A 19,436-nucleotide genomic window follows, 5' to 3' on the forward strand; every position below is an offset into this window, starting at 1 on the left:
CCTTTAAAGCTGATTGCTATGGTGTGATGCTGGTTGGTAAAAAAAACAAAACTCTCATTGTTATTTTTCCTGTTGAAATAAAGCCATGAAGTCTGTTTGTAACCACACGCGTATTATAAGTGTTATAAAAATAACTTACTTGAACTGGTCCCTAATCTGTTATTCCTTATCCCTCTGTGCTGGTGTTCAGTGTAAACACATCAATATGAAGCAGTTAGCAAACAAACATTCCTTTATCAGAGGTGTATGCCAATCCCAGTGGAAGCCTAACACCTCAGGCAGGCAGATGCAGGGGGAAAATAACTGATAAACTCAGATGTTACAGGTTGTGGATTGTGTTTATGAGTTGGTGATTGATAGTAGATGCAACCAGGAGGGCTGGAGCCACTGACATTTGAAGTTCAACCCGGGAAATGGTGCATTCGTCTCTAGCACTATTCAGGGAGCTTCGAAAGAGTCCAAGAAGAGTTCAGTGAAAAACCTTAAATGCTGAAAGAATTTAAAATAATACCAGGTGGATGGTGCTGGAAGTGAGATAGCTGGTTTAGATTATTACCATAATAACAAATCAGCCAGAAGCAAGCTAGACTGAATTTGCCTATTAAAAAAACACTACATGTACTCTTTTAATTCTAAGGGAAAGCAAGCTAAGCTAGTGTATTCACAGTGAGGCATGAGTGTGTTTACTGAAGGGTAAGGTGATGCATGTGGGCAGCTGCTGTGAAGGAGTTGATGTGATGTATTCCACATGCTTGCCTCGTGCACAGAGACACAAGTGCCCCACCTCTCAGTCAGGGTTACTCCTTGATGCACAGAAACCAAGTTTCTCATAGCTGTAATGGTTTTTTGCCCCTTTAAAACTCCCCTTGCTGCCAAGAAAGGTCATGTCCCAACTGTGTTTCAGTCCTCAGTGATTATGGAATGTTGATGCAGAGCTGTACATAAAAGGTATGTTCTACTCTGGAAAGAGTAATTGTTAGAACCAGTGGACAGAGCTCTGTTTTATAGAGGTGAAAAAGCAGGTACAGATGGAGTCTGGAGGTTTATAAGCCTGCAGGGCTGTAACCACTTGAAGGATCAGCAGGGCTGACCACAGCCTGTTCTGACTGGTGCTTGCATGACTATCAGAAATTGTAGCTGGTGGGAAATTACAGTTTCTGTCAAGGATCATTTCTGTCTTTTGGGACTGAACAGACTCAGTTCTGCCAGATGAAGCAATTTTAGCACATATATATAAACCATCCACACCTAAAGGAACTTTATGGAGTTGCTGCAGTTCTTGCAGGAGCTTGAAAGTGAGTTCTTAATTTACCCCCACTGAGAAACAGAATCTTTGGGGCCAACAATCTTGTTTTACTAGGTGCTATGAAATATTGAGGTCAGCACTAACATTTGTCTGCTGCTATCTCTGCAGCTTGAGAATTTGTTTTAACTAGCCTTCATTGTGAAGGCCAGCTATATTTTATGACCATCGTGGTATGGTCAAGCCAAGCAGACCACAGAAGTTCAAAATCTGCTCATCAGTAGGACGAAGAAACAGGGAAGTGGTGCTCCAGGAAGGTGTAGAGGCAACAGCAGGAGCAATTGTGATCCTCTGTGGGCTGCAGATGGTAAAGCTTAATGTTGCAAATTGTCAAGTAATTTGTAAAAAAGCTTTCAGTGTTGGTATGTACTAAATGCAGTGGGTTCTTTTCCTCCTTTGTCTTCCCAGACTAGTTAAGTTATACAGTTCTCTTTTGTTCAGCTCCTTTGTGGGATTGATGTATAGTGGCATGCAAGAAAAAATTGTGTAAAATTGGGAAAAAAGTATTTAGTAAAGTTTCTTTTTCGTGTCAAGTTAGCTGTGTGTAATGATAAAACTGCATATATATGTATATCTAGATAGATCAACTATATTAATTAATATGTTATATGATTTCATCCCTCTTATTTTTTTAGTTCTGCAACAGAGTTGTGAGAAAATAAGTTATACCTTGATCTGACATATGCTTTAACAGGAAAGCTCTTAAAATTATGATGTGAAGGCTAAATTTTGCCAACAGTCCTTTTTCAGCAGCCCCATAATAGATCATGAAGGTATGGGTAGAACTTGTTTTGACAAAATTCTGTTGCTAGAGACAGCATGAAGATTTCAGCTTCTCTGTGATTCTACAAAGTAGTGGCAGACATAGAAGTTAAAGAGAAAAAAACTCACCAACACTTATTTTTTGTTGGAATGAGCACATTTGACCAGAGAGCTGTCAAGAGACAATTAATCTGGAGGCTCTTGAGGTTACAGAGTGGCAGAGTCCACTTTCAGAATTGTCTTGTGACAGTGATGTTTTTCACATAGCAAGGGCTTCATGAAAGGCTCCTTCATGCTGGCTACAAGCATGGGATACACAAGGGTTTGCTCTATGGGTCGTGACCAAAACTGCCATTCTAGCTTCCCAAAATCTCTGACCAGCTTTCAGTTCCAAAATAACAAGACTATGGTGTCAGTGGGTTAATGGAGTTGTTAATGTGTGGGAAAAAGGGGGGCAACACTTCAGTGAAACAGGAATTAGAAAATATTTATAAAATATACAAATACTCCTGGTGTTTCGATTAGAAGGAGAGTCTTTACTACTTAAAAAAAAAAAACAAGTCCCAAACCCCAAAACCACAGAAGTCAAGACCCTCTAGGGTGAGCTCATCTCCAGGAAAATAATGGCAGTACCTTTCTGAACTGAAAGAGGAACACAGGATTTTCAAAGGTGGTTGTAGCACAAGGGCAGTGCCGCATCTCCTGCAGAGAGATTTGAAAAGTAATTTTTATAACAGTTGGGCTTGGCTTGTAAGAGTAAGAATTACATCAGTTCTGACCTTCTAGCAACAGGCTTAGGAAAAATAACACGAACACAGATACCAGCATGATCGCTATCTTACATCCAGCAGTATACCCTCACTGATTGCCATAAAATTGCTTCTTATTTTTATCAAGGCCAGCGAGTTCAGAGTTTGGCTTATAGTACTGAAGAGAAGCACTGGTTTGGCTGTTGTTTTTTATTCTTTTTAGGTGATATATGGTCTTGATAATGTATACAAGGCTTTAATAAGCTTGTGTTACCCAGTAGCTTGAACTAATGAAAGCAGCTGGGCTCATTTTTGGTTCTGTCACATCAAGATATGAAAGTCATTTCATTGATGATATGAAGTTACTAATTTTGAATGACCTGATAGAATAGCTGTTATCTATTATTCCAAATAGCATAGATAATTTCAGAAATTTATGAAAACAGATGAGCTGATAAGTATTTAAGGATAATTACAGTATATATTAAGCATCAGTTTTTATTGCATTTAAATAAATGGATGTAATATGTATCTATGAAAAGACCACATTGGAATAGCTAAGAAAGAATTACAATCATAACAATTTTTTTGCTTGAATACAAGAAAACTCTACTATAATGAAATTTTTTTTTTTTATTTGTTGAAGTTTGAAGAGATCTTATGTACTTCTAGTGATTAACTGGAACGCTTTTGCAGAAAGAAAATACTTTTTCTTTTCATGAGCATCAGTACCAGCCAGAGATGCTAAACTGACACATAATTTGCACTGCTGTTGGGCTTCCCCCACTCTCTGACCTTAAATGACTTTCTGTACCTTTTAACCCACTCCTGTGTCAGTCTTGTCTGGGTTGCATGCAAAATCTTCAAAAGCATGCTTAGTTTGCCACAGATGTCTAGATGAATTAGATGCTGCATCCAGATGACTTCTGTGGAGCTTCGGGCAAAGTTTTTTTTCTGTCAACTTTCCAGCAAACTTTTTTTCTGTGAACTTTCCTCAGTGTCATGTAGCTCCTATTTTGAACATGTAAGGAGTTGTTAAGATGGAAGAACATGTTCCTTTTGCAGGTTATGGTGTTGTATTAAATAATAGTAAAAAACCAAAATATTATAATGGTAGGCTGTGCTCTTTTGCACATACAGGAGACTACTGCACAAAAGATAGATGTCTCCTTTTTCAAATTAGGATGTGAATTCTGTGTGCCTAGGATCTGTTCCTGCAATCTGAGATACATTAGTCTTGATCTTCAAGCATGTTGGTGGCATGTACCTATTGCAGAAAATTCTGATGGTGAGAGATTTCAGAAAATGCAATGTATATGGTTTGCCCAAGTCTAGTGCACTCTAAAATAGAGCTGGCAGCAGAGCTGAAAACATGCAGATTTTTTTCTGACCCTTTCTTGAGCAACAAATCCCTTGAAAAACTGGCTAGACAGTCCACTTTATGTTTAGATGTTTTTGCCTCCCAAAAGGAGTAGCCTCCTGCTTACCTGGAACTGGAGTCACATTCTTCATGGGACGAGCCTCCTTGTCATTATTGAAGGGACTGTTTGACAATTTTGTTATTTATGATGTTCCTAATTCAGGCAATATTCAGTTTAGGTTTTTTAGTAAATGTATTAATGTATGTTTTCTTAGGAACTAGTCCCATAACAGTAGATGTATTGGAGGGCAGGCTGATACTTGTTTTCACCTCCTCAGCTCTGTATGCTTTTGTTTTCTAGGTAGGAACTTTGCTCTTTGTATCAGTTTTGGATGTACTTATTCAGACATATATTTATTTGTGCATGGGTTTAATGTCATATTCATCACAAAAGTGTTCCCTGTTCTCTACACTTGTCATTCTTGTTTTACATGACCCTTTTTTTTGCACATAACTTTGCTACAGCCAAGCGGTCAAGACGGTAATAAAGTGTGTGCGTGGCAAAATAAGGTAGAAGGAAACCCTTATGTAGATGTTTTCTGTCATTTTTATGTGCATCACTCTCTTCCTTCTGATGTAGGGCTGTCTATAGTGATCTAGAGCCTTCCCTTCCTTTAGCTTTGTTTTCAGCATTGTGTTAATTGTTTGTGGTGTATGGGTTTTTCAGCAGCGTGCAGTGAGAAAGGTCAGCTGTCAGAAACAGGCCTGTCCACAACTGATAAGGCATTCGAGAGATTGGATTTGACTCATTAAGCACCTTCCCTGTAGACATGGACTCTGCTGCAGAAAAAAAAAACCCAACAACCTAAATCAGGAAGGAAAAAAGCCCAGGATGAAGTTGGAGCATGCGCCAGAAGCACTGGCACACCCTCCCTCTCACCCCCATGCACAGTGCCAGTTCCATACGCTTCCACCACAGTTGCATCCTCGTGCACCATGGACATCTATGCTTATGCCCTGAGACTGTGTGTATTCACTGCAGTATTTACACCTGGGCAAGACACACATTTGTGTTTGCTGTGTACATACGTGTGTGTGTGCGTGTGTAAGCCCTCATGTGCATGGGCTCTGAAGCTACATGGGGAAATGCATTTCATTCCTGCCCTCAGATGTGTGCTCTAAGTTGTATAAGGATTATTATCCCACATTTTGCATGTATGCAAGTGCATCCACTTCAACCTGATTTTGCATGTTTCTTGCCCTTGTAAATCTCTTCACGCTCAGGTCGCTTCCTTTCATGCTGTAACAAAGGGCACACCTCTTCATGTCCATCTATTGTGTTTCTTCAGCTGTACTTTGTCTGCCTTTCCACAGAAATATGCTGTGTTGGCAACTGTCCTGCCTATATTGCATATATGTGTCCCTGGTAAACATGCATGGAATTTGCTGCTGTACACACACAGCAGAAGCCTAGCATGTTTCTCATCGCATACAAATGCACACATTTTTGACCCTAAATAATTACTGGTCAGTGCTGCTCTGCCAGCTTGTAACAGTCTCTTGCCTGTGGCTTTGTTTGAGAAGAATTGTTCTGCCTCAAATTGGGTTTGGATACTGCTACTCCCATAAATGGTCCTAATGATGTCTCACAACGAGCACAAATGGAGGGCAGCAGGAGTATTTGGCAGGAGTGTATTTTAATATCTTGGCAGTACCGGGGTTCCACTTGTACCCACTCTCCAGTAAGACAGAAGCTGTGGGATGCTGACATTACTGCAGTCTCTGTGATACCACTGGTGCTGTTCTGCCCCGCTCTTGTCTCTCTTCCACTGCACTTCTGCTTTTCACCTTCCTTCGCATCTCCCCTTTCCCATGGGCAAGGCTTTCAATACCGCTCGCTGGTATTGAAAAGGATAATTTTGTGGATCATTATTGTGTTATTACAGTGATTAGCAGTAACTATTTCTCTACTCCCACTTCCCTCTGGAAGGATGCCCAAGGGGCTCCCTGCTCAGCAGCAAGCGCGACGCTTGCTGGAAGGCTGCTGCCAGCACAGATCCACGGGCAGCACACGCTCACCTCTGGCAGAGCTGCCTCTCTCCCTTCTGCCCCCTTCTTTGTGAGCTTCCAGCAGTTCTCTAAAATAGTGCTGTTCAACAGAAGCAGTAACTTTGCCTCCTGTTGGGCTCCTTACATGTACTTTTGTTCTCAATGCCCTTTCAACTTCTTCTCAGTGTTGGTGTAAATCATTTTTTTTCATTCCTGGATCAGTCTCGGAACAGTCCCTCTGACAGCCTTCATGTTTTTTCTCCCAAGCAGGACTAATCATACCACGCATGTAGGGAAGACTGAGATAGATACCTAATGCTCTTCTCTCTAATGATATGACTTTTTTACTAAGGTCAGAAAATTTTGGAGAGATCTTGCCTTCAGTGTGGTAAGGAGCAAAAATTCCAAGTGCATCCTGTTTTAATAGCTGAATGTTAGTGCTCTTGAATCTGTAGTCAGTAATAAACAGGTCTAAATGCTTTGAATTCAGAGCTCAGCTGTATTCTTACACACACTCTTACCTGTACTGTCATGTGTGCTCTACACAGAGGGGTAGATGGGCCAGGTAGCAACCCAGCAGTAGGAACACCTCTGTGGGAGCAGGGCTGGTGAGTATGTTCAACCTGGAACTTTATGGTCATGGTAATGTGATGTTGTCTCTCATCAGTTTGCACTTTGCTGAACATTCAGTCTGTGAGGAAACGTTCCTACTGGGTGATGTGTTCAGTGACTGGCATCCTTATGTTTTAGAGTGATGCAGCAGGAAAATAAGAAAACTATAAAAGAATTGCTGAGTCAGATGAAAACATAAGAAAAAGTAAATACAGCAGCAGTGGGAATTGCCCTCACCCATGCTTAGCATTGAGGAATTTAGTGGAGGTCTTATGCTCAGCAAACCATCATCATATCTCTTGAAAAAATTTGTAGCAATATTTTTCTTTTTCTCTACCTTCTGGAAATAGGATTGAGAGTATCAAAATTGTTCAGAGAAATGAAAAGCAAAAGTATACTTTGTTCAACCAAAACAAATTGTGAATTGATATGACTATATCAAATTCTTTCAGGCAAATTATTTTAAAAATTGATTTATTCGGCATCATTCATTTCAAAATAAACATGTTTCATGCTTTCATTTTAAAATGGAGCTCCAGGTTTTTTTAAGAAATGTATTTTTAAGGATGTGTAATCCAAAATTTTTAAGCTTCATTTTGGGTTATGGAAGATATTGTCACAGAATGGTTTTTTTAGTCCCTATGGTCAGCTGAGGAGAACATAAAGAACAAGCACAGCTCTAAGTACATAGTGCCATGGTCGAACCAATACCTGGAGTTTATAATTTCTTTGACATAGAATGCAACATGATACACTGATACCAGTACAGTTGTTTGTATTTAGCAAACAATGGAAAATAGGTGAAGAGGATGCTAAGGACGTTTTGTACACTGCATATATGCTGGATCGACACAGGGCTTCTCCTTACAGATGTGCAACCTTTCTTGGTTTTCAGAGTTTTATTAAACTCATAGAGTGTTCTTTTCCCATAGGTCTCAAGGACTTAACCTATATTTTTGCTATCTTTATAGTACAGCGGAGGTTAATGAAGTGCCTCAGGGTGCACAGTGAATCAGTGACAGAGTTGCGGATAAAAAGCTGGGGCTCTGACTTCCATGCCTCTACTTTGTCATTTAGATCAATTTTAATGAGCAATTTAAAAACATGATGTTACCAGACATATGCCATAATCTTTCATGGGCATGTCATTTATTCATTTTCATTATTGTAGTATTAATACTTTTGTCATCAAAACATTTTAGCAAAAAGGTTTTTATGACTGTGTTTTTCAGCTATTTTGTGTGCAGTATTGGAGAAGTTCAGACACTTCTGTTTTCTGCTTCTCTTCAGAAAAAGACAATATGTGGTTTAGAGAGTGAGTAGAGAACCTACGGAGCATAGAATTGGCAAAACTAGTTTTAAAAAAATCTGTCTATGCTCAATATGTGGACTAACTAGAAGATTTTGTGGTATAACTGATTTACGTTCTTTCCTCTCAGAAGATATATTGTCAAACAACTCCAATGTCCTGTTGAGTGGAAAGGAGATTCCCAGCATTGACAAGAAAAATAGCTTTTCATTTGGGTGAATATTTATTCATTTAGATGATAGGATCTCTAATAGCATATTTAATAGGTGCATACTCATACTTGAGAAATATAGGGCAGTTGTGCTTCTAACTGGCTACTAGCTCTGCCACTGGTATGTGACAGTGATATATGGAAACTGCTTTATACATTTAGTATATGCCAACTATTTTGAGGATCAGGAGCCTAGGGAAAATTTCTCCTTTCTTTGGGCTAAAGATCATGCACTCTCATCCCTCCTCCTTCCCTTTGCAGTCAGTCTTTGCTGTGCAGTGGTCGAAATTTAGGTGAAATAAGTCACTCTGCAGGGCTGGTTCTGGACCTCTTTGGCATTGTTTGCAGTCCCACAGGTCAGAGCCTCCTCTCTGTTGGAGCCAGCCCAAAGAACATCATCCAAGGACACAGGCAGACAAAAGCAGAGGTGGAACATGCAGTTCCAGAGCTCTCATGCAGTACCTTCAGATAAAGCAGTTCTTCCTCTTGTTTTCATTAAGAGCTTAGCTGCACAGGGAAATAATAGATTAGTCAGGTTTGACAAAAACCCCTGAACATTCATTGTATTGGCAAGTCTTCTTGATCTCTTCTGAGCTTAAATTTGAGGTCCTTTCAACAAGCATTCTGCTTTAGACTTGAAGGGTAATAGGTAAAGTAGCAGATAAGAGAGTAGAGGGCATGATTCATGCTAGGCACTTGATGTTCTCTGGTAGAACATTAATGCTTCCTTTGCTCCTACTGGTGAGGTGAAAGAGCTCTTTGCATAAGATTAGAGCTGCTACACTATGTGCAAAATTTGAGATTGACATTGAGAGAGCACGGGCTGTTGAGTGCATCTCACCTTTGCTGTGGACTCTTGGCATCTCTTGAACATGATGAGAATTGTTGTCTTGCATTGATTCTGTTTCTGATGTTATACTGATTCCTCTCTGCTTCCAAGTTACAAGTTATGTAGACGTAGTGAGCATGAAGGGCCTGATGAAACAGTAAATGATGCTATTTCTGAAAAATGTAACATTTCCCAGAATGGTTTAAAGTTAGTAAGCATTTAAGAGACTACTCTTTTTACTGTAGGACTCCAGCTCAGCACTTAATTTTCGCCATTATAACATCATTCAATGATTTTATGGACAATTTTTTTTCCAGCAGCAAAAATTCTTCTTGTTCTGAAACATTATTCCTATAATTTCATTTATGTTAGAAGTCATATTCTTTTTCTAAGATTTAATCAATAAGTTCAGTCATCTCATTATGACATTAATATGACTTACATGTTCTTACTTTACAGTTTGTGGAATATAAATGCAGGCTATGATATGGCTCTCATGGCTTCCACATATCAGTATCAGTGCTGGTGGTGCTTCAAAGGTGCTTCATACACTGAAGAATCTATTGTACACTATTTCTAATGTATTTAAATAAATAGTATCTGTAAGACTTTTAAAACCAGTGTTTGTTTTTGAGTACTGAGACCACAAAAGTGTGCTTGCGAGGGAGAAAGCGTGGGACCTTATGAGAGAGTCTGATGAGTGGTGTTACTGATCCGATCAGGTGGTGTCAAGAATGGTTAAACTAGAAAAAAATCAATTATTTGGATGTATTATTTTTCCTGTTCAGAGGCTGTAAAGGAGGAATGCAGCAAAAGGATAAATGGAGGCTGCAGTAATCTGCTTTTAGCTACTACTGGATTCTGTCACCATCTCTTTAAAATAAAACCCTGATTTTTTACTAAAGTACTAAGCCTGGAGGTTTGTTTTAATGACATCAATCTGGGCGAGGTGCTTTGACTACTTCTGAGGTCTTTCATTAATTTGAACATTCAGTCATGTAATGTTGACTGTAAACCAAACCGTTAAGACAGGGACTGCCTCACAGAGCACCTGTAATGCAGTCAAGGTGAGAGCAGTGAGCAGCTGACCCTTGGTTTTAGTAGAGTTACTCGAGGTTTTTTCCAGGAGACTTCAAGAAAGTCACTGCCCATTTTATATTTTTCTAAATATTTCTTAATTGTGTCCGGGGCCAAAATTCCATGAGATGCTGCTTTTGTTGAGTATTAAGCTTCATGCCCCTGAACAAAATGAATGATTCTATGGTTTGTTGTTTTCAGCTTTGCAGTCATGAAGTATTTATTTTCAAGCATTATCCAAAACTTTGGAGCCTGCTTTCTCCACACCTTAGCTGGGATGACATGCTGGACAGACTAGAGAAAAACAGGAGGTTGGTTTCCCTCCACAAATGTATGAGAACCTCTGGAAGAGCCCAGCATGGAGAGACAGGAGCTCCTGAACTCAAATTCTTTCTCTGTTACTGATTTTCTCAGTGGCTCTGAGTAAACACTTTAAAATGTCTGTGCAATGGTTTCCTCATATATAGATCAAAATGCCAAGTTTTCTGACAGGATCAGCAACATTGCACATAAAAACTGAAGTTAAAATTGCCATCTGGCTTTCCTGAAGAGGCAGTATAGCTGTATATTGTATGGGAAGATCTTAGTGTTGTTACCTCTCCAGGGGACCTGAGACTCAGCAAGCTCTGGGGTTTCTTCAGGGATGAGAAGAGCCAGGAGCTTGGCTTAACTACTCGTTTGCTGTGCTTTTGTTTCTGCTCCTGCACTCAGCCTCTGATATGTGCTGATGGCTGGTCTGGGTTTTAAACAGATATGTCTGAGACTTGCAAAACTGGCTTTGCAGTGTGGTGGTGATGGTAACTGCTTGATGTGCTGGGTGTGTCTTCTAGGGATTGTTCAGAAAAGGGTGACATTTTCCCATTAAAGTGATGGGTGACTCCATTCATTCAAGGAAAATATCTGCGCTAGTTTGAAGATTCTGAGTTTTGCTTCTATCCAGGTGATATTTTTGCATCTTGAATATGTGAAAGTTTAATTCCAAGGGTGGATTTTTGTACAAATCTTGGATCTTTGAAAATCCTAGCTACTGCAGAGGATTTAGTTATATGAATGAATTAGGAAGTAAATAATGAATTTAGATTAATACTAACAAGAGGAATGGAAGATTTGATTACTTATATGTGCTGACAAGTTCTGATTTTTGTATATCTATTTAGTATTAACTAAATATTAATAATTATTATTAATTTCTAACTAAATTAATTAGTAACTAAATATTAATAAGGAAAAATTAATAAGTATTAACTAAGTTAAACATTAAATCTTGCAAATCATGCAAAAATTCAAACATATCCCAAATATGTTTTAAGTAAATGTTATTTTATGCAGTTGCATTGCCATCCTTGAATAACTAGATCATCAATTCAATTAAATATCACTGACTATATATGGGGATTCACATACCAGAAAAATCAGGGTTTGCTCTATTGTTTCATGTAACATAAACCAAGGATCCCTGTTGACTTTGAGTTGGATCTTAAGGTTAGGTTGTGTGTTGCTGTGCAGAAGCTGATGGGTACACTATCACTATTTAAGGGACACAGAAGATGTAAATATCACAGTGCAGTTGGTGGAACCTTCAAAACTGTACAGCACAAAGGTCATGAGCTAACAAATAACAAGTGGTTCACTGCTCCGTGGTGTTCCAGACCGTGTCTGAAAGGATAAGGAAATACTGGGAAACCTGCAGCCTACTCAGGGCTTTTTCTCCTCATTCATGGTGAAAAGAACCTATACCTCTTTTCCCCCTCCGTACTCTCTGGTAATTTTCAGGTGCTTTTTGATCACAGCTATGGTGTAAGAGCATCCTAACAGGTAGGACAGTATGGAAAGACCATGCTTGGTGAGAAGCCTTTGTGTGGCCTGACAGAAGCTACTGTGCTGTAACTTGGGGGATACATAGTCAAGCTGTGTAGTGCAAATATTAGCTGAAGCTGCTGAAGCCTTTCATGAGACTGCTAAACCACATGGCCAACTGATAAACTGTTGAGGAGTCAGCAATTTGGAAAATACAGTCTTAGAAAGTGTGTTGACCTTGGGAGTTGTGCTTGTGAGACACGGCATGGCCAGGAATGAACTTTGATTTCACAGTGAACCCCAGAGATATTTTAGTGCATGGTGATCTGCAAATTTGAATGTCTGTCCAGAGCAGCCACAGGAGGAAGAAAAGCCCCATGACAACACATGAAACAGAAATAGCTGACATTTTCCCAAGAACAGGAAGGATACAAAGGTGGATAAAGTACAGAATCCCATCTGTGACAAGGGTCAGCAGCAGATGACTGAGGAAACAGGCAGATGACATAGTTGAATGCACCCTATATTAGAACCAGTGGTACAAGCAGGAGTAATATCTCTTTGAATTTGCTCTGCTCTATTTTGATAAGTCTTCAGTGATTGTCTTAAATTACTGTTTAGATCTCTAATCTGCTCTTTGCCTTCTCCTTTTTACTGAGTAGAGCAATGAGATTTCGTCTAAGTGGTCAAGAAAGTGTAAATGAGCCCTATTAATATGTCCTGTACTGAGTGAACAATCAACTAACCCTGTCCCCCAGCACAAATGTGTGTGTTCAGTGCTTTGCGCATCTTCAGCTGTAGGGAAAAAGTTCACTCACAATGATTGTGTTTGACTCCTGCCCTCAGACACTGGCTATTTGATGGGAATTACCCACAGGAACATTGAGCATGTGTCTAACTTGCTTGTAAGACATTCTCTTCTGATGGATCAGGAGTGACTAGGCAGGGGAATTGTCAATGTTGGGAGAGGGCTGTTAAGTTCTTGGCTCTGACTTCAGAACTGCAGTCAATAGCAGCCCTCTGTGCTTAGGCTGATTTAGCACTGATACAGGCATAAACTTGGTGGTGGTAGTTAAATGTATTCAGAAAAAGATCAAAGAACCAAATAATTTGGAAGGGACCTCCTGAGGCTGTGTAATCCATCCATTAGCTCAGGTAAGGTCCAGTTAGTTCAGGTAGCTCAGGACTCTGCCTAATTAAGTTTTTAGTATTCCTAACAGTGGAGATTTCAGTCTCTCTGGGCCCTTCCTACTAATTTGACCATTTGTCAAGATAAAACATTTTTTTTTTATGGAACGAGAATTTTTTGTATTAAGCTGCTTCTGTTGTCTTTCATCCTTCTGCACAACTGAGACAAATTTGACCCTGTCTTTTCTATGTTCTTCCATTAAGTGATTAAAAAGATCAGTAAGATTTCCCTTGAGTTGTCTCTCCATGAGGCAGAATGAACCCAGTTCCCTCAGCCTCTCCACACACATCAACTACCCCAATACCCGGAGTATGGTGGTAGCTCTTTGTTGGACCAACTAAAGCATTTTGAAGTAATTTTTATATGAGGGAGCTCAGTGCTGGACAGAGCGCTCCAGATGTGATCTCGCAAGTGTCCATTAGGGGAAGAATCACTTCCCTTGGCCTGCTGACTGTGTTCTCGCTAATACAGCCAAGGATGCAGCTGGCCTTTGCGGAAAGGGCAGGTACTGCTGACTTGTGCTCAGCTTGCCAATTTGGACTACAGGTCTGCTTCTGAAAAGCTGCTTTTGAGCCAGTTGTCTCCCAACGTGTGCTGCTGCACGGAGTAATTTGGGTGGCTGTTTGCTTGCAGGAGTATCTGGGCACATGGCTCACTTACTGAAGTCCAAATACCACACATTGCTTCTGCAAGAGTCTCTGCTTAAAGCAGACCTTTCACTTGAGAATGTTATATGTACAGGTTGCAATACTGTGCTGTTTTGTCACCATTATTTTATGCTGTGAGAACACAGATTTTACCATGTAGTTATTTTCCAAGAATGGCTATGACAACAAGTATTTTCCCTTCAGTCTTGTATGAATAAATTCTGGCTAATCTTTATTAGGATTATTAAATGGGACAAAATGAAGTAGAAAAGTACTATTAATGCTAATAGAAATAGCACCAGCATTTGCCTTATGCAGTGATTTGTAAGCAATGATAGCTTGACTGCTTGTACTATCTGCTGCTCAGCCTTCCTTTCACAGCTGGGAGTCAGGAAGGTGCTGCAATATGGAGTGGGAGCTGGGATCTATACAGGCTCCATTGCAAGTACCTTTTCCTCCCAGCTGGCACCAGCCAGCCCTCTTCCAAGCTTTCCTATCACTCTCCTGTATTTCTTCCACTGGATAAAATCGGGGTATGCAACTGACTCAAGTCGCACAAGTGCAATACTGCAGCAGAACCGGCTTTGAGTGACTGGAAACCCAGGTACTGGGGAGTAGACCTCTAGCTCTCACAAAGGATTTTCATGCTATTCAAATGCTGCTTCCAGTTGCTGAGAAATAAGTGCAGTGGCTTTCGTTGTTGTACATAAGAGATTTCTTCGTGAGGAAATATTAAATGTCATGTGCTGTGAATAACTCCCCCATGTTTATTTTTGCAGTTTGAAAAAGATGTGCTTATCTAGTACAGATTTCCTGGGTAAGGTGATGAGACAAAGTTGTCAGCAAAGTCCTCAGATGTGTTTACCAGCAGCATTAATTATATCTGTGGACAAAACGTTTTATGTGGACTTCCCTCATGCTCTCAGAGAAGGAATCTGTAGGACACCTCATGTGGCTCTCTTGTTTGCTTGGTCTCTCATTCAGCTGAAAGAAAGGGGCAGCTCTGTTAGGATTATATTCTGGTGTCTCTCTTAAATTTCCTGTCAGGTTTAGATAAGTTCAGATGGTAGTAGTGCTGAATCTAAATACCGATCTTTGTGAAATGCTGGGTTTTTTAATCGACATATATGTAGTGGTTGTGTTGTGAATAGTAGAGCTTTCCATCCTTCTCCTAAAAAGGGTGTGAAATGTCCTATAACAGTCCTTAAATGTGCTTTTCCTAGACTCCACTGCACACTTTTGGATGGTCCCTATGGAGACAGTGCTGCAGGGAAACTAGAAACACCGCACTGAAATTCATCGCTACCGGCCACCCTGCAGTTATTCTCTTGGTAGCCGTGTTATAAAAGGAGCTCTACAGTTATTAGCTCGATATTTAGCTCTACAGCTGGCAGTGCCGTGGGATGCTTAAATTTCATGACAACCTTAAACCTCTGCTTGGCAGACTGCTGAACAGTTCTTTTGTTTCCCTCCCTTTCCAGCGCGAGATGAGAACATGGCCACTTTCCGCGGCTCCGAATACCTTTGCTACGACCTGTCGCAGAACCCCATCCAGAGCAGCAGTGATGAGATCACCCTGTCCTTCAAGACGTGGCAACGCAACGGGCTCATTCTGCACACTGGCAAGTCAGCTGACTACGTCAACCTGGCCCTGAAAGATGGTGCGGTCTCCTTGGTCATTAACCTGGGGTCCGGGGCCTTTGAGGCCATTGTGGAGCCGGTCAATGGCAAGTTCAATGACAACGCGTGGCACGACGTTAAGGTGACACGCAACCTGCGGCAGGTAATGGTGAAGGGGAGAAAGCGCTGGGGAGAATTTACTTTTCTTTTGTTGGGACAGGCAGATAGCAGAGAGCAGTAGAGAAATGGGGAAGCTCAGTGCAATTGCTAGAGTTTCTCCACCTATTCTGGATCTTGATGCCTAAAGGACGGTGAAAAAACATTAGTTGATGGGAATTTATCCCTCCTGCAATATCTTCATTTCCGCTTTATTAATTTTCTATTTTTTCCCTGTTTGATTTAATAATAAAAACTTGTGACATTACTTTCATCTCCCTTTTCCTTTTTTCTTTTTCTGTTCTCCCTTTTAAATTTTATTATTTCCTTAATTATGATTCAATCTTATCAGTAATATTCTTGTTGCAATTAATTACTGTGGGAATAGAACCTATTGCCAACAGCCAACGCTCTACACCTCTCTCCTTTTTCTTTCAGTTTTGTTAATTGGTTTAACCATTGCCATGATGTCACAATTCTAATTCTGAAAGTATTTTGTTTTTCTTTTCCTTTTCTTTTGTGTGTGCATATGAGTGTGCAGGTGTGCAGGCTGGTGGGTATGTGTGTAATTATTTTAACTTTATAGCTTTGGAATTAATTGGCTGGAGTCTCTCTGAGTCCTCTTGATTCTCCGTTCTTTTTTTCTTCTTTTTGATTTTTTTCCCCTTCTTTCTATAATGAGATTCTACTTTATTTCTTGTCTCTGCCTTGAGACTCTTCTGTTTGCTGTGAGGACTGGAAAAGTGGATTGGTCAAAAATCCCAAGCAAATTCAGATCAATCCAGCACCCTACAATTCCACTTTGGAACAGTTTTTCTGATTTTACCACTTTAATTTTGCACATCTACCTGCTGCTATTCCTAGCAGACAACTACATCAGGTGATGTATTTGGTAGCGTGCTGGCCTTAAAATTCTGACGCCTTTCTCATGAAATATAAATTCAGACATAAACCAATAAGGTAAAATTAAATAACTTTGTTCTGAAAGCTGGTAAATATATCAAGTCACTAAGGCCCATCCACTGCATCATAAATGAGGTTTACATGGTGAATAGGAGCTATTTGATGTCCTGCTGATTGGTAGAGAAGAAAAAATAGCTTGTAGACTAAGTTTTAAAATTAAATTGAAAATCAATTTGTGAATACAATGTGACCCGTTTATTTTCTCATTAATGTCAATATTAGCACAACTTTTAATAGCTTTATATAAATTTATACACTGTAATTTGTAGTAACATTTTACACTAAGAGCAAATGTGTCTGTGAGTATAGGATAATCAGTGCCAGGAATCAGAAAAAGTCTACTAAAAGAGGTCAGTGGATAATTTTTCTGTTATTAGCAGTTCATGTCTTTCTTTTCAATATTTGGATTTGGGGCTGAAGATTTTTATTTGTATTCCCCATGCAAAACCCTGTATTTCTACATGCTTAGGATGTCTGGGTCTGAAAAAACAATCTGTCATGAGACTTTCATGAGACTACAGAATTCTTACCTATGGAAAATAATCAATCTGTTTCCAATAGTTTATAAGCAGATGAAAATTTAATTTCTTATGCAGTGGATGGGTCTTAATGATCCTGGTTTTTTTAACCTTTCCCATCAATACAGTAGAGGGAGATGTACCAACTGGTCTAGGTTTGTCAGTCTCAAAAGGTCAGAATATATGGCTTTGTTTGATGTGTTTTGGTTATTTTTATTTTTAGGTAGCTTCAGAAGAGCTGGTCCTTGAATATCTCAGTAGAATTCATTGGCCATTTTACCTAATCATGCTTTTTATTTTTCATTTGAAATCAATTTCAGTGCCCACTGAAATATGCCAGAAACAAAATTAATCCTTGCTTCATGGCAGGATTGGCTTGGATCTTGAAGAAGCAGAAGGTGAAGAGTCACAAACAAAACTGTGGATGGGAAGCTGTCACATTCTTTTCTTAATATTTTAGCTTTAGATTTTTTAATTGGTCCACGGATGTGAACCAAGAAAATGGAAATCTGATATGCCTTTTTGTATTTGATGAGACCAGGGCAGTACTTTGGCGATTATTAGAAAGCAGGTTCCCTGCCAGCTAAGCAGCACCATACATTTTTAAGCCTCCTGATCTATGTGAATTTTTCTAAGTGATTCTGAATTCTCAAAGGGTCCAACTTGACTGGGCAAGAGAGAGCTTGTTTTAATGAGATGGGTGGGCTCTTTGCAAATAAAGGCCTGTCTTCAAATGAAATTGCATTTAATTAGCAGAGGTGATTTGGGGTCCAATTCTATAGTTAAACATGACAGAATACAGTTCAACCAATACATATTAATAAGGATAGACCTTTTTTTTAGTCATCTTTTCCCTGGATACTTGCATTTTAACTTTTGATCTGTCTCAAATTTAAGACATTGACCCAGAACCTAAAGCTGCCCAGATATTTGAATTGATGAGGCCTTGAGGCAGAACAGCCATGATAGTCCTAAAAGTTGTCATCCAATATGATTTTGTATAACCTAAATAATTTTGTATGTAAAACATTATCGATTCTATTTCTTTCCTGACATAAATTCACCTGTAATGCTGCAGTACAGTATAGCTCACTAGAAAGTTGTTTACAGCTGTGCTCTTGTTTCCTTAAAAAAACCCATTCCAAAACCAAACACGAAACCCCAACAAAATATGTTGCCTCTGAATATTGAAGCCTTATAAGAAAATAAGTAGCCTCCTTGTAATTGGTTAAAAATATTGTACTGGAGGTAGATGTATTTTGCTTTAAAATGAACTTTAGAAGCAATAATTTAGAAATTCCCAGAATAATATCTAAATCTAAGCAACTCCAGCTAAATGGACTATCAGCAGCTTCAGGATGCCATCTAATCTCTTCCTCTGCTTTTTTGGGGGCTAAGAGAAAGTGGAGAAGGATTTGCATAATTTTTTGTCTGTTTCTAGAATTAGAGTGGAACTTTAAATAGTTGGACTTTTGCCCAGTACTTTTTGGAATTGTTAAATGTTTTGTAGCTAAGCTGGGAGAGTACTAAGGGCTGCTCTTTTTTAGATCAAATGACTATCACAGCAGTTAATCTCCTTAGAGACAAACCAAGTGAATCCACAGATTCCCTTGAGTAGTGATTGTTAATGTCAAAGCAAATCTCCTTGTTTATTTATCTTATTATTTCAGTTTAAACTAAGCCTTCTTTCTGCCTTGCGAGAAACCTTCACTTTGCAATAGGATATAGCTGAATTTTACTGGGCTTTCAGAGCATGTTTGGGGCAGTGTGGTCTGGTGGGAGGAGGAGCAGAGGAGACTGAAGGTCAGACTTCCTGTGTCTGTCTTCATGTCTGCTGCTGACACTCTGTCTTGTTTCTAGCATGCTCTTCTCCCTGTCCACACTTCAACTCCCTTGTTTTAAGAATAAATTTACAAACACGACAATTTGCTATGAGTAAGACTTCCTTGGTGAAGAATTCAGGAGTTTGTGCTCATTATTTCCAAGTACAGAGTATTAGTATTATTTCATTCCCGTTGGCAAATAACCTTGGGACTTCATGCTTAATGCCACAATGCCTTCAAAAACCTATTTCCCTAGTCAAAGCGCAGCTATGCAGCCTGCAAGCAGATGGTTCTTACATGAGGCAGAGTAGATCTTGCTTGTGTAATTTAGGATAATTCTTGCCAACTTAAATCACACTGGAACAGGGACTTGGAGCCTCCACAGGCTGCCTTTCCCTATTCACACTGAAGCTAGCCACAATGCAAAATCTACTATGAAGACCTTTAAAAACACAAACAAGG

General features: G+C 39.6%; 1 protein-coding gene across 12 annotated transcripts in view; it reads left to right on the top strand.

The window, feature by feature from the left end:
• Positions 1-19,436, top strand: part of NRXN3 (neurexin 3) — a 919,744-nt gene that overhangs the window by 191,541 nt on the left and 708,767 nt on the right. For all 12 annotated transcript variants that reach the window (XM_088057330.1, XM_088057327.1, XM_088057321.1 and 9 more), the window contains one exon: positions 15,376-15,677. In XM_088057330.1, the coding sequence (XP_087913456.1) occupies positions 15,376-15,677 (302 nt within the window). The remainder of the gene's footprint in view (positions 1-15,375; positions 15,678-19,436) is intronic.

Source organism: Pseudopodoces humilis, chromosome 7 (assembly GCF_049639895.1).
Source record: "Pseudopodoces humilis isolate 2021_Gansu_Grassland_sample_001 chromosome 7, ASM4963989v1, whole genome shotgun sequence".
NCBI classification, from domain to species: domain Eukaryota; kingdom Metazoa; phylum Chordata; class Aves; order Passeriformes; family Paridae; genus Pseudopodoces; species Pseudopodoces humilis.